The sequence below is a fragment of the Cynocephalus volans genome, chromosome 4, assembly GCF_027409185.1.
Source record: "Cynocephalus volans isolate mCynVol1 chromosome 4, mCynVol1.pri, whole genome shotgun sequence".
NCBI lineage: Eukaryota > Metazoa > Chordata > Mammalia > Dermoptera > Cynocephalidae > Cynocephalus > Cynocephalus volans.
In genome coordinates this window covers 25,418,319-25,444,655 of record NC_084463.1, presented here as the reverse complement: position 1 = coordinate 25,444,655, position 26,337 = coordinate 25,418,319, and the positions used below count along the sequence as shown (strand labels likewise).

At 44.0% G+C, this 26,337-nt stretch overlaps 1 protein-coding gene across 1 annotated transcript in view; it reads left to right on the top strand.

Annotated features, from left to right (window-relative positions):
• The first annotated feature begins 4,189 nt into the window (after nucleotides 1-4,189).
• ETS1 (ETS proto-oncogene 1, transcription factor) overlaps nucleotides 4,190-26,337 on the top strand; it is a 62,907-nt gene continuing 40,759 nt past the window's right edge. Inside the window, exon 1 of the mRNA XM_063094224.1 lies at nucleotides 4,190-4,618. Coding sequence (XP_062950294.1) covers nucleotides 4,537-4,618 — 82 coding nt within the window. The 5' untranslated portion in view covers nucleotides 4,190-4,536. The remainder of the gene's footprint in view (nucleotides 4,619-26,337) is intronic.

Sequence of the window (26,337 nt, the reverse complement as noted above, 5' to 3'; positions counted from 1 at the left end):
GCCTGTATGAGGATCTGAAGCCGTGACCTTAGTGCTATAAGCCTGCACTCTAACTAACCAAGCTAACTGGCCAGCCATACTAGGTCTTAATAAAACTAATAATGATTTAACATTAATTGATCAGTTTTTCGGACCTCGACTCTGTGCTAATGCTTTGCATGCATTATCTCATTATCTCATTTAATCCTCCAAAAAGTCGGGTACTATTATTACACCTACTTTAAACATGGAGGAACCTGTGGTATGTCAGCCGGGTCGTTGGTAGAGCTATAATTTGAATCTTATTTGAGAGCCAGCACTACTCACTATCATCTTTGTTTTATTATACAGAGGTTCCAGGGCAAATAGGCCCCAAGTCCTCCCCTCCCGCTACCCTCCCCCTCCTTTCCCCCTCCTAACTGCAGCTCCTCTTATCACTCATTGTTTATTGTACCTTCTGAACAATAGCTAATGAGTCTGTATTACATGGTAGGGAGAGCCAGGGGTGGTTTTATTCCCTGAGACAGAGATGCGGTTGTGACACACAAAGGTTAAGTGGCTTTGGTGAGGTCACAGAGCCAGCCTGAAGTCAGCAACAGCACCAATCTGAGTCCGCAGCGTGGTTTCCTGAACTGGCCCTAAGGCCTTTCGGCATCCGAGTTTAATTAAGAGAGTTATTCTAATTTTCCTTCCTATCTCTGATTTTCCATTTTATTGCTGCTTGATAATGGTAGATATTGAAGCCCCAGGCATTTTTCTTCCCCAATGTGCTTTTCAATGACTAAACTTATCACGTAGGAACCACTTGCTTTAGAGTTAAGCAAAGCCTGTTTCTGTGTATGACACTGTTGCCTTTTCTCAGAGAAAAGCTAGACCACAAATGCAGCTCAGACAGGTTGTTAATGAGGGCTCTTTTTTTTTTTAATCTTACATTTATACCAGTAAATCAACATCTGTGAGTCATAAATTCGTTCTGGATCAGCCGTTAGTGGTCTGAATGTTTTTGCACCTACCTTCAATAAAGCATATTTTAGCTCGAAACTCAGAGATTCTTTGTTTTGTCGAAGTCCAAGACTCAAGAATACACAAATAACATTCTAGCACACTTCTGGAGACGGAGGGTCTGTCTTCCATGATTGTTTGAAATAAGGTCTATTTTTATGTTTCTTTTTCATTGAGATTGGGGTGGAATTGAGAGTAGGAGAATAAGTAAAGGAAAAAGTTGATGTTTTTTTACATACTCCATTTGTTTAATGGAATTCCTGTGTAAAGGTCAGTATTTTCTTGATATCATTAACTTCTAGCTCCACACTCCTGTCCCACAACTCTCACAGCATTTTCTTGACCCTATCGACTTGACGTTCCTCATCTAAAGAGTTTCAGCCATTGGTTGGTTGTAATTAGCTAAAGTCTAGGAATGTTTAAAAATATAATTTTGTTTTCTCCCAAGTGCAAGAGAAATAGACTGCTGCCTTACAAGCAAAATCTAAGAAGTATTTCTTTAATTGATTTTTTCCCTGAGTGCCTTAAAAATCAGATACAGCCTTGATGTATTTTGCCCAAGTGAATGAAAGGCAAGACTTGGCTGCTCTTGTTTTGCTAGTGGGGAAACTGAGGCACACGTGAACATGAGTGCCGAGAATAAAGGTTTGAGTGAACATGAGTGCCAAGAATAAAGGTTTCTGTTCTATCATGAGGGACAAAGGGCAGATCTAGATGTTGCTGACATCTTTTAGTTCATCTTCACAAGCTGTAGCTTATCTAAATCACTTAACCTTTAAATTAGAAAGAATTGGTGGCAAAGCAGACGCTCGTAGTAACTGAAAAGCTGACAGTTCATCACTTAATACATATTTATTGAACATCTGTAATGTCTTAGGTTCTAGGCTAGGCATTGTTTTCTAGAATGTGATAAGATAGAAGTGTCATTTGAAGTCCATAAGAACATTTAGAAGAATATACTTGTGTCCTAAAGAGAATAAAAAGTTCATTTATCAAAACTGATTAATCAAGTATGACACTTATAGGCCTGATTGATTATTAATATCCCAAATATTCTAACTTGACTTTATTAGTGTTCCTCATCCTAAAAGAAGTTCCAGCCAGATCCAAGGTTAAATGCATAACTAATGATAACATAAATATTCATAATTAATATCATCTAGAAGTATCTTTCCTGGAGATCTGTGGTGGCCCCTGGCTATCTCCCCAACCCTCCTATTTACCCATCCCTATTTCTTGACTTGGACATTCAAACAGTTTGAGCGTCTCTGCTTCAGGACTGAGTTAGAGAAAGGATGATTGACTAGTTGAGTTGTCATTGTTGAGAAATTAGAAGGAATGAATTCCCTTATTGCTAGAGTGGAAAGTGTTTACAATTTAATCATGGTGGGCTCTTTTTGCGTCTAATGTTGGTGGATGTTAGCAGCAATGTTTAGGCTAGCTTGGGGAGGAAAGCTGAGGAGCAGACTGCGGAAGAGAGAAAGGAGTTGTTCTGAGGAAGCTGCATTTGAAAATAGAAAAATACTCACATTTGGATTAAAAAATACCAGCATTTTCTTAAACCAACTGAACAAAATTCCCCAAAGCAACTCTTGATTGGTTTAGTTCTTCTACTGACGTTTTCATACCGAGTAAGACAGGACTGGTTTAAGACCCTTTTCTTTGCTGCTTATTTGGATGTATAAATGTACAATTGATTCATCAGCTGTTTCCCTAAGCATTTCCCAGGATCAGAAGTGTCTGTTCTTGTCATCTGGAGGCCAGCATTGTTTTCTCATACCTTTTAGAAACACAGCTGGATTGCAACAGTCTTTGTTCTTTCAAAAATTAGGATTATCACATACGAATACTTTCCTCTGATCACTGAAGGGAGTTTATAATCTGGAGGTTGGACCAGGAGCCAGAGATTTATTTTCTTTCTACCTCCTTCCCTGATTTGCTGTGGGAAACGTACACGTGGCTAATGCTTCCAGGGGACAAAACTGGGTTTAGATGAAGGTAAGCAGGTGTGTTAAAATGTACCAGAGGTAGAGACTACAGTTACAGTTAAGTGGTGGGAGTTCAATATATGCTTAGAAATCGGGAAACAGAATTAAAAATAATTTTCTCTTAGGTCGTTCAAGATTTATGTTTAATCTTTTAGTTAATCAGAGATGGATCTCAGTGCCTGGCTGTGTAGGTACTGGTCGATTTGTTAACTAGGACAGACTATCTCCATTTATAATACACTGCATCAGTAGCGATCATGAATTATTCGGGTTCATACTGTGTTGTCTGAAGCGTTGGGAATTCCCAAACGGAACAGGAGCTGTGTATTGCCATTCTGTCGTGGCTGCTGGTGATGTACTCCAGAAATTCAAAGGCACAGAGCCTCTGCCTCACTTTTTTGGTGGTGGTGGTGGTGGGAGGGCTGTCAGTTCCATCTCATAGAGGAGTCTGTGAAAGGAAGGACTGTAGGTGAATGGAAGCTGCGGAAGCCCACGGCTAGGCTCTGGTTTGGGGCCCGCTTTCCGGACTCCCCTCTAACACAGGAGCCTCTGGGCCTGCCTTTTGGGGTCTCCAGCAGGCCGCCTCGGGCTCGGTCCCGGTCGAGCGCAGCGAAGCAAGATTTCTGTTCACCAGCGCCGGCCCTGTCACTTCTTCACCCTCACACGGGTGGGCTCCGAGAACCAGAAGGCTCCTGCAGACGCAGCCGCGGTTCCCGACTCACTGTCGGGCTGGAGGCCCACGCCGGTAGTGCCCTTGAGGGCACGGGCTCCCGCGCCCGCGCCGCCCGCGCCGGCCTCCACGCACACGCCTCCTCACGTCCTGTGTGTCAGTCTTTGTGAATGAACGAGGGACACGCACTTGCAAAACTATGCGGCTCCGGGAGGGGCGGGAGCGGGTGACCAAGCCCTCAAGAATGCGTGGAGAATCAGACGGACTTTCCCGAAACGCTCGCGGCAGCCTCGGCGCCCGGCCCGCTGTCCCGCCCGGGCCCTGCCCCTGCCCCGGCCGCCGTGGGCTCCGCGGCCCGCGGGCTCCTCTCAGGCCCGGCCCGACCCGCCCCGCGCGCTCCCCGCCCTTCCTTTCGCTTTGGGCCGCGGCCGCCGATTGGCCGCGGGGACTCGCCCGGCCCCCGGCCGCCCCGCCCCGCCGCCCGCCCCGCCCCACCCCCCCACCCCGAGACCGCCCGGCCCGGGGCGCGCGGACCCAGCAGCCCCGACTCGGCGCCGCGAGAAAACGCCCTGACGCGGAGCGCGGGAGGGAGGCGAGAGGGAGACGCGGCCGGGAGAGCGCGAGCCACCGCCACCGGGGCTGCTGCCGGCCGAGACCAGCGAGCGGCGGCGCGGGCCAGCCGGGAGCCGAGCGCGCGCTTCCCCGCCGAGTGCCAACTTCCCGGGAGAGCGCCCGGCGCGCACCGTCCGCGCGCGGGGCCGGCAGCGCGAATTCGATCTCTCAGGGAAGAACGTCGGGTCCCCCGTCCCCTTTGCCCTGTCGCTAACCCCCCTTAAAAAGAAGAACAGCAGTAAGAGCAAACTTGCTAGAATCCCGCCTGCCCCCGTTCCTGGCACCATGAAGGCGGCCGTCGATCTCAAACCGACTCTCACCATCATCAAGACGGAAAAAGTCGACCTGGAGCTTTTCCCCTCCCCGGGTGAGTGTGACTGCCCAGGCTCCCGCCCCAGCTCTCGGCCGGTGGCCGGGGTCCCCCCACTTCTTCCCCTCCTCGCGGTTCCCCTCTGGGCCGTGCGTTTCTGCAGGAGCGGGATGCTGTTGGCAGCTGGAGAGAGGCGGACGGAGGAGGGGGTCTGTTGGTGGCCGAGACCCTTGGTTTGGGGGTGGTATTTATTTTCACAGCTGTGTTTTTGTGAGTAGTGGGGAAAAAGCTCAAAGAATTTCCAGCGTCCCCATTTCTGCTTTTAAAATCTTTCCAACTAAGCGTTAAGGCTTTATTTCTTAACGTGTTGTGGGGGGTGGGGGGGGGGTGTGGACACTGCCTCAGAGGACATCATCCCCTGTGTGTAACGGGCTGGCCCTAAAGCAAAATTTTAAATAATGTCTTGCAACCCGAGCACCCCTGTCACAAGCCCTTTGCGGTCTAGCTCCTCTTTTCTGGGTTAAGAGGGAGGAGATGGGAGGAGAACTGAAATTATCCTTCCAACTTTGGGATGGGTCCGATCCTATTCATGCAGGTTACTTATTTTACCCACGTTTCTTATCTGCCATAAACTTGTCCTCTGGTACCAAAGAACCGTTAGAAGAAGGAAAGCATCCCAACTCTAAACGTGACTTTGTGTCTTTTGAAGAAGAGAGGGGATAGGAAAGAAATTTCATTTTGTCTTAGACACAGATTTTGGTGCTAAACAGCTTAATGGAATCCAGCCTTATAGAATTCCTAGAACAAATGCAGTTTGAGAGGGAAGATGCTTTCCTTTAGGGTAGGGAATTGCCAGCTCTCCTTAGAGATTAGTGATTTTGGAGGTGAAAGAATATAGAAATATGCAGAGAGAAAGTAGTGCATTCTGGAAAATAATTAATTGCAGTAACATGTTCCTCTGTTGTATCTGATTATCAATAAGTTTAGTTGCTGCTCTCTGTGGTTACCACTTCTGTGCCTCTGCCATAATTAGTTGCTTATTTTAACCCTTGTTTCATCTGCTTGAACTTTCAGCACAAGCCCAGCTGATGTTTTGTCATTCTGAGGTCCTTCAGAAATGTTTTCAAAGACACGTAGATCATGCCCCCTCCCCTTGGGCCCCCTCACATTCAACCCCAGGATTGCTGTGCACAATGAAGACAGAGCTTGTTTCTTGTCACAAGGATGATGATGGTGTGAGCAACGCTGAGAGTGTGGCTAGAGCCGTGGTGGCGTTTCAGGCACTGAAGTGCAGTTCATGATGTCGCTATGATGGTTGCATCGGGAGGTTCAAGGAAGCTGGAATAAATTCTGTTTGTCACAATTGATTCAAACCATACATACAAGAAGTAAAAGGATAGTTCACAGCAAGATATAAAATCAGCTAATAGGTCCTTTCCTTAAGAATGGCTTGTTTATATGTGTTGTTATGTGTGTTTATGGGGAAGAGACAGATTCGGTCATCTGGGAAATATCGTGTAGATGTGTCAGTTCACATACCTATGATGGATCTTTCGTGCTGGGAATGAAAGAGTCCCTGGCAACACATGTTTTACATCACAGTAAACAGCTGAAGTAATTTTTTTTTTTTTTGTAATGTAACAGTAAAGGTTTAACATATATGGTACTTATTTAAATTATTGATAAAAATAAACCCTGGGCAAGTAACTTTCTTTAGGTTCCCCATCTGTAAAATAGGCATAGTAAGGCCTAAGGCTACACTCAATGTTCAGTATAAAAAGCACCTTTAGAATGGCTTTCTTTTTTCAAAAAAGGTTTCCAGGCTACTGATCAGGTTTTGTAAGTGACCTTCAATACAACAAAATTTCAACTGGTCAAAGAAGTTGGGCATTATAATGAGGTTTGATTTCTAGCACTGTCTTGGGGAAAATAGAGAAACTTGAAAATATATAGAGATATACTAACTAAGTTTTCACAATTTTTTTCTGGATGTTTAATTGCTTATGTGTGATTATTATGCCCATACCTCAGAGAGGGAAATAGAGACACAGAGAAGGTAAATAAGTAAAAATATCCAGTGAGCCAGTGGCTGAAGTAATAGAACCCTGTTTCTAACTTCTCAGTGTACATTGCCTTGAGTGATATAGCAAGTTATCTTTGGAAAGTTCTGCAAAGAAACTTCAATTGAGTCTTAAACATGCAGGTGGCAAAGAGGCAAGAAACATCGGTCAGGGCTGCCTGCTTTTGTTAGTGGAAGGACAAGACATTGGCTAAGTGGGGATTTGCTTTGCCCATCAGACCATATAGGACATGTGTTTAAAGTTTAACTTCTCACAGCGTGGCTTTGTATCCACAGCTGTGACTTAAATATTTGTCAGAATGATTTCTTTGGGTTGCTTAGTTTCTTATGTGTGGAGACAACTAGTGTGGGATCTTACCTGGCTTAAATGATTAAACAATTTCCTCCCAGCCCCTCCCAAACTTATGAGAGCTATAGAGGCAGTAGGGAAGTGGGGAGTCCAAACAGGAGTTGAAAGACTTGTACTATTTGCCTGTCTTTGGGGCTAGGATCTGATCAAGAACCTTTAATCACTTTTATTCTATATTGAGACCTCACAGGATTTTGACAGCCTTAAGTACCAAATTAACATATACTTTGAAATAACATTAGAATTGAATTTTCCTTGTAAGTGTAAAGTGGGATATATTGTTTGATTGCAACGGTGTGATTGCAAGGTTCTCATATCTTAAATAGGCTAAAAACAGATGTAGCCATTGAGTTCGCTCCTGGTTCTCTCCTGGTGTGGAGCCTGCTGAGAAGGGGCTTAGGCTGGGTGCCAAAGCAAACACATTCCCAAGCTGCTGCTTTTTTTGTCTTCTTCCCCACTCTACTCCACCTTTTTGGTGAGGTGAGCCTAATGTCCAGATAAGAGCAGGAGTTCCAATTCTAATGTTTGCCCTTTTATAAGAATGAAAGAATCAACCCCTCACCCCACACCGTGCCAGAAGAGGGTGTCCATCCATCGGAGACCTGTATTGTCCTTAGAGATAGGAAGAAAAATTTTTCTTTCCCAGCTTGGTCAGTCGTTGTATTTTCATCAGTATCGACGAGAAAGAAGGGCGGGGCTGCCCAGGCTATTAGGATCTGTGCTCCTGGATACCTGCTGACCATACTGTTTTACTGACTAAAGAGCACAGGGGTTCAGAACAGGGACTCTGGAGCCAGTCTATCTGGGTGTGAATCCCAGTGTAGCTACTTAGTAGCTCTGTGATTTTGGGCAAATTGCTTAATCTCTCTGTGCCCCAGCTCCTGCATCTGTAAAATGAGTGGAATAATCATTCTACTTCGTAGGGTTGGTATGAGGATTAAATCTATGAATATATGCAAAATCTTAAAACAGTACCTGACCCTACTACATTCTGTTTAACAGTTAACTAAAAAGTCAACAAAAAATGACTCTGACTGGTGTAGAATTTTCAGAGGCCCTTGAAATGTTTTTGATAGGGGATATGGTGGCTGTGTTATGCATCTTCTCTAGTCTATTATTTGAGGAGGGGAAGGAGAGTAATGTTAAGGAAGTGTTTTTCACCTGCTTAGCTGAGATCTCATGCTTAATGAATCTTCATGCTGTGCTCTGGAGAGCAAATGTAGTGAGCAGGTAACTTTCAGAGTGTTTTGAGGTCCGACTGTTACAGTTAGAGTCACAGGGGTTGGCCAGTTACTTTGGGTGAAAGAGGTTGTCAGTGTTACCTCTGAGCAGGAAGGCCACCAAGTCTGGGGGCAACGGGGACATTTGCAGCGTTGGTGGAAAAGGAGAGCTTTTCAATTATTCAGGGCTGAGAAATGTATCATGTCCAGTTATTATAAAGTGTCTCACATTTTATTTATTTATTTGGTTGGCAGAGCTTGCATTCCTGGCATTTTTGGTCAGTTTGTGTCACTGTTTTTTGGGTTTTTTTTTTTTCTTTTTTGGTCTATGTAACTTTTTTTCTCTCTTAAAGATACCAGACCACCCCGTAGAAGCATCCCCTTCCTTTAGGAGAAAAACCAGCTTGTGGTCATCCTCCCAGAACCCACTTGCTCTGGGCTCCCTTAGGATCTCTGCAAAACTGAGAGCTGGTTAGTGTAGGTCAGTATTTATCAGGAAAGAGAGTCTCCATATTTCAAAGAGTACAGCGGATAACCCTACGACAGCTACAGTGACAATATAATTAGACATCTCTCAGGACAATATAATTAGACATCTCTCCAGTGTGCTGAACGAATAACCCATGGCAGTGTTGGCATTCCACAAGCTTGCATTGGAAGTAATTTCTTGCCATTCAGAAGAGATAGGGGCAGTTCTGGAGCTCGTTGTGTGTGCATTGTGCGCTGGGCACATTCACATAAAAGAGTAGTTTTATGCTTCACGCTTACTCTGGGGTGGGGAAAATGTTATTTTCTCCATTTTTCAGATGAGGAAAATGATTCAGATGTGTCTACTTTTTGCCTAAGGCCACACTTCAGGAACTTACGCACTGATGAGATGTTCCAGGCATTTTGTGCCTAAAATAAAAGCGCATGTTATTCTTGGACACTCTGGAAATTAAAACATGGTCGTATGAGAAGGCAGTGCTGGTCTATGCTTTGGGGTTCAGGAAGTATGGAGCTCCCTGCCATCCTGCAAGACTGCTCTGAGCTGAATCAGATGGCCTCAGTGCTCTGGACAGCTTGGGGAAAGGGCCCGTCCCGTGGGCTGTCCCCAGGCCTGGCTGTCCAGATGTGTTGCTTTAAGAAGATGCTTAAAGGTTCAAGCAACGCTTACCTCAGATTGTGAAGCAGAGAACCAGGGTTCTTGTTTTTCCAATGTCTTCCAGATGTCCTTGGCTCTCTCACAGGTGGGAAGGCGATTACGTTCACTTCCAAGGTCAATCCTTCACTGAGCCTCCAGATTCTGCCTGTTTTACCTCCCTTATCACTGATGCTGCTCCGCATGGAACCTCTCACAACCTGGATGATGAAAGATGTAGATTGACAAACTAGTTCATTTTCTTAATACAGTTGGAGTATAATTTTCCTGCTTGCAAAGCAGTCATGGGTAGTTAGATTTGTGTCTACACAGCAAGTAAATTTTATTTTTCCCCCTAAAACTTAGTTTCTTTAAGTCTTCCATGTGTCAGGGCACATTGTTTGGCATTGTCGTGGAAGGAAGGAAGATTGGTCGCCGGATTTGACCTGCAGGCCTGCGAGCCGTCCACAGCCCATGGCTAGAAATGAAACAGACTTTCTGGCTACTTGTCTATGGTTAAGGAAATGGTTTCTTTATCACTCCATTATGGGGAGCATTTCCCAAATAATTACTATTCTTGGGCCCACACAGTCATCACAGAGAAGACTTTGTATATGAACAACATAGTCTCCATGTCTTTTTTTAGCTGCTCCGTAATAAAACATTGGCCCCTTTTACCTGCTCAGATGGAATCTCTGATAGGATTTGCCTCTGTGTTCTCAGTATTCTAGGTCTGTCAGTATTCTAGGTCTTCTCAGTATTCTAGGTCTTTGCTCACAGCTGTTAAGCTGTTGTTAACTCAGGGTTAGTAATGCCGAGGCTGTTTTCAAGTTTATCATTTTTACTTGTCATGTGTCTGTAGCTACTTTTTGCTTCTTTTCAGCTGGATTGTAGGTACCTTTTTTCAAAATGTCAGTGGATGTTTTCTAGATTGCATAAATAGACTATTTCTACTTGGCTACTTTTCTGAAGCCCTATGCCTATCTGCATTACCTTTATCTTTTAATTGTATAGTTTATAATCTCCATGAAGATACAGAAAGAAATTGGTCTGTAGTGTAGCGTGGTAGGTCCAATTTCATTGGCAGAGAGCCATGCTTACAGACACACTGAGAATATTGCTGTTCAAGCCATAAATATTTATTATTTAGTTGACTCTGTCATATTTCCCAGGTACTTTCTAGTTTCTCCTGCTTGGGTTCAATCAAGCCTGTCACTTGACACTCCAAGTGTGGCTTCTTTCTGCCCCTTTAACTTTTGTCAACTGTCCCTTTCTGTAGCATTTAGTTCTCTGTCTGAGAGTTTAAAATATTGACTCAGATCATGCTTTTAGACCCAAAGTAACATGGGAAATTTTTAGATTACTGGATTTCAGATCCTGATGGTGTATAGATAGGGAGATCATATAACTTACCATACAAACTGGGACACTTTTGAGAAAGTAAAGGGGCACTATTAATAATCACACCAGAATGATAGACATAAACTGGGGCTCTCCCAACAGAGCGGGGTCACCCTTCTTAGACACTAAGAAGGGTAGATGATGGCATTCTCTAGAATATCTTCTCTCAATTGCTAGTCTTAGGGTTTAGACCATCCAAAGTAAACTAACAGGACCAGATTAAGAGTTTGAAGCAATTCAAGTTGCGTATGGTTTCCCCCAACCATGAGTTACATTTTTTAATTTGCTTTTGGAGTATAATATAAAATTTCTCAGCACCTGAGAAACAACTCAAAATCAACCTCAAACAAGTTCAGTTCAAGCATTTGAAACCTGTTGGTAGCTTTGGGTAGCTGTGATAAGCTGTTGATTTTTGCTTTGCAAGGTTCTGTGGAGGAACTGTGAACTTTCTGCATGTAGAGTGTGTGTATGGACTTTTGAGTAGGAGGGAAATAACACTGTTACACAAGTGAAGACAATTAAAAAGAAAAAAAATGTTAATGGTTATACAATATGAGGAGTGTTTTACTGTTGGAATAAAAAGAAGCAAAAAAAAAAGGCTTTTTATTAATTTTTGTTTTTGGTACCATTAAAGTGGGCAAAAACAAAAAATGCAAGCACTCAATACTTAATTCTTCAGGAGGTTCACTTGCAGCATCCTTTTTGGCTAGAAAAAGAAGAGAAAGAAAGAAGAAGGAAGACAGTAAGAAAGTACTAAAGAACTAATGAAAGAATAGACAAACAAAAGGAAATAATAAAAAAAGGAATTAAAAAATTTAAGTGAAATTTTATGGACTTTTGGTAAGGTCTCCATCTGGACCAAGCATGGCACTTGGCTAATAATTCCAGTCTCAGGTGGCCTGGTGGGCAAAGTCTGTTGTTTCTACTCTGTCTGTGGGGTAATTTCTGAATACTTTAAACCCCTCATGGGTGTATAACTGGTCAGGATAACTCAGATTGAGACTTCCCTGGGTTCCAGGTACTTCATGGCTGGAAGTGCAGGAGGACCAGTGTTTGAATTTATGAAAATATGCGTGGATCAGTGATGATTTGTATTTTTCTGTGCCTGCTGGACCCTCTCTTCTGACAGTTCTTGGCTAGAATGGTTTCATGGGTCAACTTCATGTAGGACATGAGCGGTTCTGAAGCATTGGGAGAGGTGTAAGAACAGGGCCGGGATTATCTTCCATATGGAGAACAGCGTGGGAAGAGTGCTGCAAGTGTGGGATGAAAGAAAGCCTTACGTAAACACTGAGAAAAATCTTGTAGAAAGGGAAGAGAGAAGGAAGTGGTAGGCCAGAGCCTGAGAACGTTTTAAATCTCAAGATGAGTTTTGCCTTTGCAAGTAGGGAGAACTTAGGGACAGAGCAGTGTTATTGAATAGGCTTATGAGAGAGGTGCTTTTTTTTTTTTTTTTTTTTTGGCATTACTTTCCCTCCCACTCATACTGTTAGTTGTTAAAACCTCTATATCAGTTTATCAGAATAAGCGTTAAACCTCAGAAAAGATGACAAAATCTATCAGGTACATATTTTCAAGCTACAAATGGAAAATTAAGAACCTAGATCAGGCAAGGGAATCTCCTAAACCTGTTGAGTGTTTGTAGATACACGTTTTTTTGAAGTGTTTAGGAACTCCCACTATGTGCCAGGCACTATACCTGTTCCCAGTTAATGACATTTTTATGCAATTACAGATTTGTGCTTGGATAATTTATTGTTCTCATTCATGTTCAAAATAAAAATGTGTTGTCGAATCTAATTCTAAAATAATCTTCAGAGAGTTTATCACAGGAAATTTTCAGTGGAAGAGTTTCCATGCGACTGATGTTTATACTTTCAGTATCTATGCATTTCTCCTATTTGATATTCCTTGCCTAAAATTTAAGTTACTTTTATACATTGTGCATAGGTTGCCTTACATCATCAGGATTAAATGAAATGCACAAAATGCAGTGAATAATTGGTAAGAGAGAACTATCAGCACAGTAGGAATAAGTATTGTGTACAAAATAAGCCGAGTGTCCACCCTGGAAGGGCATTGCTGGCTGTAGAGTCTGGAGGCTTGGATTCTAGCCATTGCTTTGTATTTGTCTGTGTAACCTGGGGCAAGTCATTTCATCTTTCTGGACCTTACTTTCTTTATTAGTCAAGTATATTAATTGGAGAAGATGACCTATAAGGTTTCTCCTAACACTGACATTTTATAACTCTAGGTAACATTTAAAATGATCGAGACTTGGAGAGAGCACAGACTATCATTCAAGAGGTAGGCAAAATGGGGATGTCTTCATTCTAATCTCCAAATTCTGTTTACAGCAATTCAGTCATTGGGGAATTTTGGGTGTCACTATAAAGGGCAACTTCCACAGATTTAAATATTAGGAATTATTGCCAGCCTTGCTCAACATTGGGGAAACTGAGGCATGTCATCTCAGGGGTGACACTAGACCAAGAGTCACATGTTCCTTTTGGTCTCCCTCCATGAAAGAGCTTCGTTTTTCCATAAGCCTTTGCTGCAGTTGCTGCGGAAGGCAGCTCCAGTATGGGGTCTGCCGCGGAGGAAGGGGATGTAGGTTGGGGGTCTGGCAGGTGAAGCAGCTAGGCCCAGCTGCATCCTGGGGTGGAGCGTGTGGTCTGAGTAATGAGCTTATTTCATCCAGGCTGCCCCTTCTTGGTGCACTGCTCTGCTCAGAAACAGCCCCCTCCTGCATCAGGAATGCCTTCTGCTATGACACCTCCACCGCTTCCTGACAAACCTAGTGAGTCAGGGCCCTGCCTCCTGTGTGTACAGAGGGAAGGGCCAGCCTGCCTGCTTGCTCTGAGCTGCTCACGGAATGGTTTCTGGGCAGCAACCAGCTGACCCTTCAGTGGGCACAGGCTGCCTGGCAGAGACAGGGCAGACAAGATATCACCTGCTTTGGCCTCCCAGCCATCTAGGAAGCTAGCACAGTACGTTGGGGTGTGGTGAGCCCAGGCCACCCTGCTTTTCAAAGGCTGCGCTTGTGGCAATGGAAAAGCCTCGCCTGCACTGTAGTTGTTATCTGACATCTCATTTTATTGACATTAATGTTACCTTTTAAGAAAGGTCTGTCACAGTTACCCCTTTCTTTCAGAAACAGGGACCTCAGTTCAGCATGCCAGTTTTGGGGGAAGACACAAAAACTGCCATTGATGATAGAGTTTATCTACTGGTGCCTACATGGGGGACGCCACTCATCTCCACTCATTTTTACTTTTTTCTTGTGTTTTGTTTATTTTTCATTAGGTATTGGGTGCTAACTTTGTGCCAAGAACCTCATTATTTTATCCTAATCCCTAATAGTGAAGCATTATTCCCATTTCACAGATGAAGAAACTGAGGTTAAACAACTTGTCCAAGGTGGTAAAGCTGCTGAGTGCAGGAGTTTAGATTCAAACCTGGCTGAAGCAAACTCTAAAATTCCATGTTTGCTGTTTTCACAATTCTCAGAAGTATCTGGATGTTTGTTTAATTTGGGAGAAATACTAAGGTCTGTTTGTGCATATTGGTTACCAGTTAATCTTAACACTTGGTCATAATCTGGTCGCATTTTCCAGTGTGACATTCGACTTCACTGCATCTGAGCTCACGGTAAGGTGTTTGAGTTACAGTACTTTACAAATGAAGCAGTGGTGCTGAGTTTCTCTCCCAAGGTCACAGGGCAGATAAGTAGCAGAGCTAGAAGGCGAGGCCACGTTTCTCCAAGCCTGTAACACTTGCACCCAGACACAATCATTTAAATATATTTTTTTTCATTTGATAAATATCTAGTACATTCACTTAAATAATCATAATAGGAATAATAAACATTAGCTTGGGATCCAAGTGTCAACCAGGCATCCTCTTTTCTTTTGTTAGAGGTAGATTTCCCCTACATATTTAAACACATTTAATGAGTCCCACACAGTTGGCCAATTATTAAGCTTTGAGCAAGTTGCACAGATCATTATGATTTAGGATTTAGAAAGGTTGCACATATATCCATGATGCCAAGCCACTGTCCAAACTTTTAGTAGAATGGCAAGTTAGTTCCCTCTCAAGGAGTAAAAAAATGTGGTTTATCTCACGGGCTAGTAGACAAATATGCTATTTCCCTCTGTGGAAGGTTGACCTTGGACTTTGAGAAATACATTTGTTTTTCTTTTAACTTGAAGAGATTTGAAAAGAATTCCTGTCCAATCTCTGTTTTCCTGTATTGAACTCTACGGTACATTGCTTTGGTCTTCTGTGCCTCAGTTTACCCCTTTTATCAAATGAGGTCCATTTTAATGAGTAGCAGGAACTTCAGGTACCTGGAGAAGTGCTTCGGGTAAAACAAAACAAAAACAAGAAGCAGAAACCTTCGACTCTCATAGTGCATGGAAAGAACCGTGCCAGAGAAGCATACAAGAATTAATGGCATCTTAGATGAGAGATTTTTTTCTCCTGTTTCCATGTGGGACAGAGGGCATTTTCTGTGGCATCAGGTATATATACTCAGAGTTTAGCAGAGTTAGATTATATTATCTCCCTAATACCTAATGTGTTGTTCCTTAGCAATAAAAGTAAGCACCCTTTTCTTACCCCCCACCTTGTTTTGGTCATTCCAGAAGCCACACCATTCCAAGGCCAAATGACAGGTTGTTAGCCCGAGAAGTATCCCCTTGGTATGTTGCTATTTCCTTGGGAGTGGGTGTAACTCCTAAGTAGCCAGCAGTGTGCTTGTGCTTGGGTGCCTCTGGATTACTGGGGAAGAGGCCTGGGGATGGGAAGTAGGGGGTAGTACACCTGATTGCAGCAAAAATGGAGATACTAATTTTAAGATACTAATTGGCATGTTTCAATCTGGGCACTAACTTTAATGCTTGCCAGGAAAATTTCATCTTGTAAAGCGAATTCCAGTGTGTCTCCTCCTCAAACAGGGGTACATCCTTCTGGCTTGGTGTCTCCACTTAAGAATTGTTTGGGGTCAGACCTATGGAGTCCTTGGTCTTCCCTTTACGTGGTTTGAACATTTTCTGTGCTGTCGACTAGGCAGGTCTACATAGGTAGTCATCTCTTATCTTCTGTCACCCGGTGTGAGAATCAGGGTACAGAGTGTGTTTTTACTCTGAGCTGCCTGATTATTGCAGCATCTCTGCATCATCTCTGTATTCTTATCCAAGAAGGACGCTCCTATTGGGTGAGCTGCCTTTCTTTGGCAAAGAGTGGGAGAATTAATGAGTTCACCTTTAGAAAGTACTCTGGAGTCATTGCTGTTGCAAAGAGTGTTAGATGAGTGGGGAATACAATACAGAGTGGCAATGCTGAATACATATGAACTCTCCCGGGTGAGTCCTGTGCACAGAAAGTACATCCTTGATTTCACATAAGATCAAGAGTTCAATCTTACACCTTCCTTGCCTCCTGATGGAAACTGACCGTTCTTCAAAACTGCTGGGTGTTCGTTTTTGGTTTCTGTACATATCTGTGTTTCAATTTGGAGGAGTGAGAGAAGTGAAACTAATATTTATAGAGTATCTACTAGGTGTCGGGTACTTTGCAAGAAGTAATTGCATTCTTTAAGCAACCCTATAAGGTTGATGTTTTAGATGACCAGCCACTTTGCAGATAAGACACTGAGTCTCAGAAAGGTCCAGAAAAATTTCCCAAGGCTATAGAGTTTTCAAGTCACAAATTGGAACTTAAATCTTTTTAATTACAAAGTCTTGCCTACTTAGAATCTGTTTGAAGAGAAAACTTGCTAACTTTCTCTTAAGAGGTCTTGATTCTTGGGACGTTCTTCTGTGTGGTATGTTCTTTTTTAGGCTCCTCATTCTTATCAGGGTTAGGAAGAAAACATTCAGTTTATTTATAACTATCTACTACTGGGATGTTTAGTGAAGGGAAAGGTAAAAAACATAGTTCATATAATTTCCATGGTGCATTTGCAAATTCAAAATGGACAAATGAAAGGTGGCTAACTAAATTTACTAAACTTGCTTACAGATTAGGTGCCTTGCTCCCCATTTTGCAGATTGGCAAATTAAGGAATGAGTGAGAGCTTCACCCATGCATGAGAATTCTCCGGGGAAGAGATACTCAGAGGCACAAGTGTAGGCCTTGAGGCCACTTGATGCAACAGGAATGTTTGTAGGAAAATAAACACACACGTGGAAAGAATCAAGTCTACACGGTGGACCTGGAGTTAACCTTTGATATGACTAGAGATTCTTTTTTTAATAAAGTATCTATTTCTGGGTTTCTGAACCCCTCTCTTGGGGGAGCTTTGTGGCTTTTCCATGTTCTCATCCATACTTTTTTTGTCACAGACGGCTGATGGAAGAAGTTTGAAATTTCAGGCTGGCTGAAAGTCTCCAAAGTGTTTTGGGTGCTGGGTGAACAAAAGAGCGATTTTGTTTTCGAAATGAAATTGGGCCCAGGAAACTTGCTGCTGGATCCACAGCGCTTACGGCATGGTGCCGGTGGCCAGTGAGCAAACTTGCTTTGAAAAAAATATATATTTTCAGTGTTCTTACAGGTAAACCAATTCCAAGGAAGTAATATTTGAATTTTCAAAAGCTGGTGCAGGTTACACACTAGGCCCCTTCTATACAAGCTAGTCACAAATCTTATTTACGAATCTTCTCAAAATTCCTGTTCTGATAGAGTCTCAATGTAATTCACCTATTTAGTGATTGGTACTTGGTTCTTATGTTATTTGTCAGGTGGATTTATCTATGCCACTGGTTTCTTACCATAATCTTATGATTTAGATAAATTTTCTTTTTCCCATTTGGTAGATGAGACCTCCAAGTCACATTTAGGTTGCTCCTTAGTAAGTAATCTTTGACCCTGAGTCATACAACTTCATTTATTTTTATGTCAGTTATAATGATACTTTGACGTAAGACAGCCCTGGGTTTGAATTCAGGCTTAATACCTACTAATTTGTCCTTAAATGAATTATTTAACTTCCTAAACCTTGCTTTTCTGATCCTTACAATGGAGAGAATAATAAAGTGCTTTTCAGGGCTATTGTAAGGATTAGAGATAATGCCTGTAAAACACTTTTTCACTGCCACAGGGTCTCAATGAAGGTATTATCATCATCATCATCTCTATCTCTCAGGCCAACAAATTCTGTGCAAATGTTCATTGCTGCTGACACTGTTATTACTTCAGTGGTTGTTAAAACTGTGGTTACTGTTAACCTGGTTACAGAAAATTTTCCACTTGTCACCCCCATAACTAAGTGGGCCAGAGCTGTCTCTGCGGGCAGTTACATTATTTTCAAAATCCTCTCACACATACTTACCAAACTTGAGTTAGATTGAGGTCACGTTTCCAACTCTAAAGCATTATTTTCAAAGACGTTACCCTGGCCACTTCAATAATGCGGTTTCTTGGAATTGTTGCTATCAGGATATCAAATTATTTTAATTGCTCAAGTACTCTCGTCTTTGCCCTGGGATACTTTCTTTTCTGGGAGAAAAGAACGGCATTTAAGGTTTTAGGAGGAAAACGCTACTACCTGATAATTCAGCAAGGCAGGATTAGAACTTCCATTCTCCCAGTGTCGCTTCCTGAGCCAGGCCGCCTTCTACAGAAATGTGCTGGGAAGGTCTGGGTCAAGGAATTCATTTGGCAACCTCCTGAAGATAACAAGCCTCAGGATGGCAAAGACCCACTGTCCTTTCTTTCTTCTTGGATCCCCTACCTATTGTCCCCTAGTGAGTGCCTGTTAGACAGTCCCAGTTCTACCAGACTTTCCCTAAAGTGCTTTGCAACTGAAGAAGTCTAAACCATGCACCTCAGCAGTTTGCCTGTTGCCCATTGCAGTGGTTGATTTACAGCCAGAATCTGGCAACCAGAAAAGGGGATCCTGTGTCTTTAAACAGCTGTGTGCCAGTGTGTGTAAATGTGTTTGCTAATCCAGTGACTAATTCAGTATATTATAAACCAGCAATGAGCTGGCTGCCAAGACAGGGCTGCATCCCAACTGGAGTGTGTGTAAGGATCAGAGAATTATTTCTTGAATTCTGCCACACTGCCAGTCTCTGAAATTTCATCTCGTCTGTTCCTTGCACCAGAGTCAGCACTTGCCCTTTTCTGGTTCCTGTGGATCCTCTTCCTCTTTCCTCCCTCTACTCCCTTCAGTTTATTTACTCATCTGAGGGTGGAGCCCTGCTCAATCTGAGTCAGGGCAGGGCAACCAATCAGAGCTGTTCTGGGGCATTCCAGGGGACAAAACTCATGATCCTTCTTGGAAAAGAGTTTCCCAAAAAGACCCCTTGTCATCACAGTGTTGTGACTGCACCTTCCTCAGTTCCTGTCCAGTGAGCCTGCCCTTGGGGCCCTGTTCTATCTGCCCTTCCTCTGCCTCCCTGAAGGGGTTGGGAAAGAAATCTCCAGCCTGGGGGAAAGGGATAGGTCTAAGGGAGACTTCTTTCCTTTGAGAGTATATACCTAGAAATCTAAAAATGCACACGTCACTTTAAATGATGCTTGGGCAGCCTCTTCTGGGAACATCTTTTGGTTAGAGAATTTGAGGGGTTTTGTTGTCTCCTGGAGTCTGTGGCCTTTCCTCTGAGTCCTTACAGAAGTGGTCCCAGAAGTTGCAGACACCAGGTGTCTGCCTCTGAAAGTGGACCTTCTCCAGCCTGTCCCACAGTCTCCCAGGTGGGCGTGGGATGGGAGGTCTAGTCCTCTCCCAGTCTTCCCCTCTCAGTCAAGCTGTCCCTCCTGCCACTCCCACCCCAGGACAATGGCAGGCTCCTTCTTCCCCTCCTCCCCTGTGCTTCTGGAACTCAGCTGCCTCACTCAGTCTCCTGGCAAAACCATTTGTCTTAGTGGTAGTCGTGGTGCTCACCTGCAGTTGTAAGCATGCAACTATTGTCTGTGCCGTTTGCTTCCTCTGCTGGGAGGGAAACTGAGTGAAGGGTCCACAGCCCACAGTCACCAGGGCGTAACCATTGCTCAGATGCGGCAGGTGGGTCAGCAGCTCTCTCTCTTAAAATTTCTTGCTTTTCTAATTGAGATGGAATTCACATAAAAAAAACCTCACCATGTTAAAGTGTTTATTGCAGTGGTTTTTAGTACATTTGTGGAGCTCTGTGGCCATCAGCAATATCTAATTCTAGAACATTTTCATCACCCCAAAAAGAAGCCCATGCCCATTAGCCCTCAGTAGGATAGCTCTTTCTGAAAGAAAAACTGCTGTCCAGCTGGGGATGTGAGGAAGTGGCCTCAGCATGCACTCGGGGGCGCTCTGCCTCTCCCCAGTCTCTAAGGACCTCTGCGTCCCTGCTCTCTCACCACTCAGGTTTTATTCCGATGGCTCACTGGGTGAGGCTCCACTATGTAGTCAGCTAGTGTAGTCCGGGTAGGGATAATGAGCGCTTTCACCAGCTGCATGCAGACAGTGTAGTCCAGGGAGCTTGGGACTGTGGTGGCTGCAATTTCTTAATGGCTTCCTGATGAGGCAGAGCCATTTATTAGCAGCGGATGAGGGTTGCGCATCCTGGTCTCTCCCTTTTTCACCTACCCAGGCAGATGGAGAGGGGCTTCGGCTCCCTTCCCTTTTGCATTGATCGCTTTCTCTCTTCTCCACCCATTGGTCTGTCTCACCCATTCATCTGGAGATGGGATCTGCCTGGCGACTTGTCAGCCTCTTGGGTTTGCTACTGGGAGAGGCGTCCAATGCTGTCTGCTTTGGGCCAGCCCGGGCGAGACTTGGGCGCAGCAGTGTCGGGCGCAGCAGTGTCAGAATGCTGAAGTCTGGGTGTCTGGGGCCATTAGGAGACGGAAAGCCTGCGGGGGCTAAAGCAGATCACAGCTAGGTGTGTGGTTCCTGGAACCCTTAGGTCTCTGCACTCTAAATGCATTTGCATTTAGAACTGGAGCTGCTTGTTTTGTGAGGCAGAAAGCTTCATTAATTAGATGCATCAGGTTCAATTTAGAGGCTGATGCCCTGATGTTCTGTCTGGCTTTGTCAGTGGGGTTTGTTGAATCCTTCCACTCTGGCCCTGTGTCTTGGTTACTCTATTTGGAATTGGTAGTATTTTAGATCTTCAAATGACATGATGGTGATCTGTTTTCCTTATAGTGCTTTTTAGATAACGGTCCATAGATCACTGAAATTAACTGCTGTCTTCACTCTTTTGGGTTGATAGAAGCAGCACCCTCAAATTTCAGATCTGTCCCACATGGGGGTGTCCTGCAACTGAAGCTGGGCATTGAAGATTGCTTGCTTTATGATCCCTGGTAGGCAACAGGAATCTCTGCTGAAAAGAAACTCTTCTGTAGTAGAGCCTGACTATTGTTATTCAAAATTTATAACCTGGAGTGGGAGCAGATAGCATCATGGACCCGTAAAAGCCCAAGTCATGTTAGATCTTTGGATGGTTGTTGCTCTGAGGTTCCTGGTGAGGAGTGGTGTTTATCCAGAATGATGAATCAGGTCTTGATGTAAGTGAAGACATGGGGGAGACCCTCTCCCTCCTAATCCACTGATGTAAGTACACAGCAATAGTGTGTGTGGGGGGGAGGGGAATGGACAGGGAGTCAAGAGATGTAGAATTAGTAACCATGGGAATAAAGCAAGTTGACGTCACCAGCCTGAGCTTCATTTTTCCCACCAGTAAAGGAACACATTTGAACTAGAGGATGTCGACAGTCCCTTCTGATTCTGAGTTTCTAGAATAGTGTTGGACTCCTGACCAGTAACAGAGCTCAGTTCCTCCTCCTCCCCACCAGCAGCTTACTTTTCATTCATTTTATAATTATGTCTGCTTTCCAGGAGGGAGAACATTCCTCTAGGGAGTTCTAAAGTTTTATAGCAAATTCTGTAAATTCCTCTTTTTTGCTTCCGGGCCCTGGATAAGGCTTTATGCATCAGACAGACATGGAGGGCTGGATGGAGGAGCAGAGCCGGGGAAGTGTGAACACACAAGGAGAGTGCACTGGGTGATAGTCATTGCTCTAGGCCATAAAAAAGGCCAGAGCTGAAGAAGTGCAGAGGCCACAATGATGGATTAGGTGGGTCTGTACAAACCTAGGAATAGCCTCAGATGATGGGTGTAGCAGTGATCCTAATGGTTTAGAGAGAGTAACTATACTCCTTGTGAAGTTTATCTCTCACTATCCTAAGTACCTCCTTTGTAGCTCAGGAAACTTGAGCTGGAACTCTAAAATCTTTACTTGAACCCCTCAAAGGAACAGGATTTCCGACTCCTCATTGGAGACATACATTTGGATTTACTGAACTGAGTGGGGCCTTTATTCTATGAGATGTTCCATGTCGGGCCATTGCCATCAATTTTTGGTACGTTTAGCTGGTTTGCAGGCATTCTGAAGACTGATAGGTCAAGGGAAGTGCTGTCTCAGACAGCCACCACACATGCTATGGACGGGGATTTTAGCATCTTCTCTGATGTCAGCCTGGCTTCAGGGCAGGAATGTGTGTCTCTCCAACTTCTCCCCACCCGTACCATGTGGTTCCCATGTGGCTGTCTTGAATTAGGCTGGGATGATTCAGCAGGCCCCTTGGAAAAGAAGGGAATGTTTAGCCTTTTGGGAGCAGGGGGTGGGGAGAAGTCAAGGAAGCACTGTTTGAATGAAGTTCTAGCCCAGGTCTGGTGGCCCATGCACCTACTTAGATCGGCACAGTGTGGTGTCTTTTAGGTGGCCAGATGTTTCATCTGGGCTTCAGGCTCCCCCATCTGCATAGAATGAAAGAGGCAGTGGAGTGTTTGCTTGCTGTTGGTTTGTACATGTTATCTCAGTGATCCTCAGTTCAAGTTCCTTAGAGCACCCTCCAGATGGTCTGAACCCCGATCATCTTGACTCATGCACTTCTGAAGTCACTTCAGAGAGTGTGGGGCCAGGGAAGGAACACGATGAAGGCTTTTTAACCATTTGTGGGTTCCACCGGCCCCACAGTGTCCAGCACTACCCTGCTCTGTGCTTAAGCTTTTAAATTCTAAAACATTTATGTGCTCGCCCCTGTGGTGGCGTTACCTGGGATATTCTCAGTGAAACATGGTAAGCTATTTAAATGAAAAAGAGGACAATTATCTTATTTAAGTTCCTTTCTATCTACTTAAATGTTAGTTTTCCAGAAACAAAGAGGAAAGTCAGTGACAGGAACTTGTAGACCTGAGTGGAAAGCTGAAGTTACCCCTGGGGGATCTCTTGATTAAGCCCTGAATTTTTCGCCTTTGGGAAATTCCAGCTTTGCACTTAGGATTCCTAAGGCTGTGTGGTTGGACTGGGTGCGGGGATGCAGTTGCTGATATTGGCTGTGGATTACTGCTGAGGTCTGTTGGTGCCTGCAGGGCTCACTGGCATGCCTCTTTCCCGGGTCTTCCCCCATCCAGGCTCTATTCTTTTTCAGTTTGGTGCCTGTCGACCAGCCAATCTGACCACCGGTGGTCCTTCTTAGTAAGCCTGTAGGAGGATGAAGAATATAACTAACACACTCGGAAAGGATTAAAATTGATTATCACTCCAAAGTCATGTTAGAGCAAAAGATGAAATTCCTGAAAACAGAGAAAGCATCAAAAGATACTAAAAAGGGAAGAGGTCTTTGCTGAGATACAACACACACATATCTGTGAATTTCAGCTCTTGGCCTTTTTATTCTGCTCCGAAAAAGTAAGGGGGGAACTTTCCCATGGAAAAGCTCTTTTATAGTGCCCTAAACATGTATAATTGACAGACCAGATAAGATTGTTGTTTCAGCAACCATAGCATTGACCTCCATCGATTGGTTAGTTTTTCCTTGTCATTTCCACCTTGCTGTGACCTCTGCAGAGAGAGGACTCAGTTGCTTCGGGCTGGGTGGAGCAGCAGTTACCTTTCTGATCTACCCCTTCTCAGTGGTGGCTGTTTTAGCAGTAGGCAAGCGAACGTCCTCATTTGGCTGAAGAGATCCTTTAGGCTCAGAAGGAACTATGTAAGTGGAAAGGAAGCCCATTCCTAAGCAGGCGGCATTCTCAGTGACCTCATCTTCCTCCCAGCTCGGGTCCAGTTGGAGCTGTGCATACAGGCAGACTTCCAGTTCCTCCTGTCTGGGACTAACAGTGGCAGATATAAATAGACCAAGACTTTGCAGCCATTGTTCTCTAACTGCCCATTGTTTCTGGAAGCAAAGCAGTGCTGTGGCAGTAGGCTTAGGGAGAAACTCGAGGGGAGAACCAGATCCACAATGGGGAGGTCAACCGAATATTGTAACCTCATATTTTGATTTCAGTAATGCTTTTGTCTGAGTCTTTCCATGATATATTTGTGGTCAGGACAAAGATATGTGGATGTAATGATAGCAAAGTCAGGAGGATTTGTAACTGGTTGAACAACTATACCCAAAGGGTCTTGATTAATGTGTCAGTGTCAGAATAATGCATGGTTGCGGGTGTTATGTTATGGGGCTCAGTATTTGGTCATTGCCTTTTCAGTGTTTTTATCAGGGCTTAGAATAGAGAAAGATGCAGAAACCATACTTAGTAAGTTGCAGGTGCTGCAGAGCTGAGAGGGATAGGAAATAGGATAAGAACAGATTTATTATATAAAAAAATTCTACACAAAGAAATATGGATTAAAACAAACAAGGTGGAGAGCCCTACATTGAAGCCAATGAAATTCAGTCAATAGATGCAGAACTGGCTCAATATCAGCTTATAAAAAGAAGGCTTGGCAGTGTACTTTGAGTGGCTTTTGTAGTAAGGCTGTTAGAAAAATTAGCGTTGTCTTAGTCTGCACCAACCAAGGTTTAAGGAGTAAGTAAGCTGATGGTCTCGTTCTCCTCGTTGTCCTCCTGAGAGGTCTAACATTCACCTGTGAATGCTGATGGTGCTCTTTAGGAGCACCAGCACACAGGAATGCCTCCAGGTTGGGGAGACGGCCAAAAACCTTGCCATCATGAATGGCTGAAGGAACCAAAGAGTTTTAAAACTTGGACAGATGTGATGATAAAGGAGAAGGTAAAGCAGTTGAAAAACTGTTAGATGAAGATTTGATTTGTACTGCATGGCTTCAACCAGCAGAACTAAGGCCCAAGGGTAGAACTCAGAGGAAGGCAGATTTTAACTCAACATGTATAAATCAACTTTTAATAATGATTGTGACTTATAAGTGAAACTTCCAGGGAAGTATGGTGGTCGCGTCCTGGGCCCTACTCTACTACTGACCGTCATCACCCATGGCCAGATGTTCCTTTGTAGATTTGGAAAGCCTGGGCAGGGCACGTATATACAGAGTGTTGCTTCAGCACCCATGGCTGGCGTGTTGAGAATATGTGTCTCCTGGCTGGGAACATGGACTTAACATATTCTTATTTTTCATCATGGTTTCCCTGGGTTGAAAAGAGTTGCACTGTGTGAATGTATATGAGTATGCTTTTTCCTTCTCTGTCCAGATTCATTTATTAAAAGAAAAACACATCTGCATAAAAAAGCCTTAGAACGCATGAGGAATGTCCACTTTGTTTTTCTTTCTGTAGCACCAAGACATGTGGGGTTTCAGTTTCCTCCAAGGGGTTTTTGAAGACTGGCTTTCATCTCAGACAAGGCTTTTTCCCATTGGAAACACAGTCCTTTTTTGGTTTAAAACTGTATTTATATAATGTATAAATAAATAAGAAAGCCGAGAGAGACTTTCCTTTCAAAACTTATGGAAAAATGTTGCTTTCTGAACATCATCAATTGGGAGTAAGGGAGGCCTCTTCCCAGCCCGATTTCACTCTGCTTCCTCGTCCCTTTATTCTGGTTTAGAATGTCCCCCAGTCTTCCTTCCCTCTGCTTTCTCCTGTCTTGTCTTCTCTTCTTCCTCCTCTGTCAGCTCTTCCGTCTGTCATTCCTCCCAGGCTGCCACTCCTGGGTCCCCCTGTCCTTTCCTTGCTCAAGTCCCTTTGCCGGTCTGGCGTGAGCAGAGCGCGGGCTGGGAGAGGCTGTCTCTGTGTTTGTTCCCTGCGTGGGAGGGAGGGGCAGGCCTTGAGAAAACAGTTCAGAAGTGCAGAAAAACTTTACCTCTTCCAGCCTAAATAAACGGACTCTGCTCCATTTGTTTGCCCAGATTTTTCCTTTGCCCATGGAGACAACTCCTCATCCTCCACCTTGCCCAGCCTAGCCTGGTGATTCTCAGGACCCCTCCCCTGCTGCCTGTTTTGCCCCAGACCAAATGCCAAGCGGGCGCTGAGCCAAGGGTGTGAGCAGGCGGTTCTGGTAGGATGTGCGGCGCAGCCTGGAAGTTCTGGGGGTCGCAGCTGCTGTCTGCGGAGAGTCTCAGGGATTGAGGCTCTTCCCTTTCCAGAACAAACTTTTCCTATAATGAAAATGATGGAGAAAATGAAACTCTGCTTTTAACCCTGTGAATAGGTATAAGGAGAAAACACTTGGCTTTAGCGTCTGAAGGTTTGGGTTTGAGTCCCGAGTACATCTCTTTACTGGCTTGATAATCTTGGTTAAATCACTTAAGTAGACTTTGTGAGCCTCAATTTTCTTACCAGTATAATAGAGATAATTCTAAACTTAGTTGTTTTGAGCATCATACTAGAATATTTGAGAAAACACTTTCTAAAATGTGAAATTC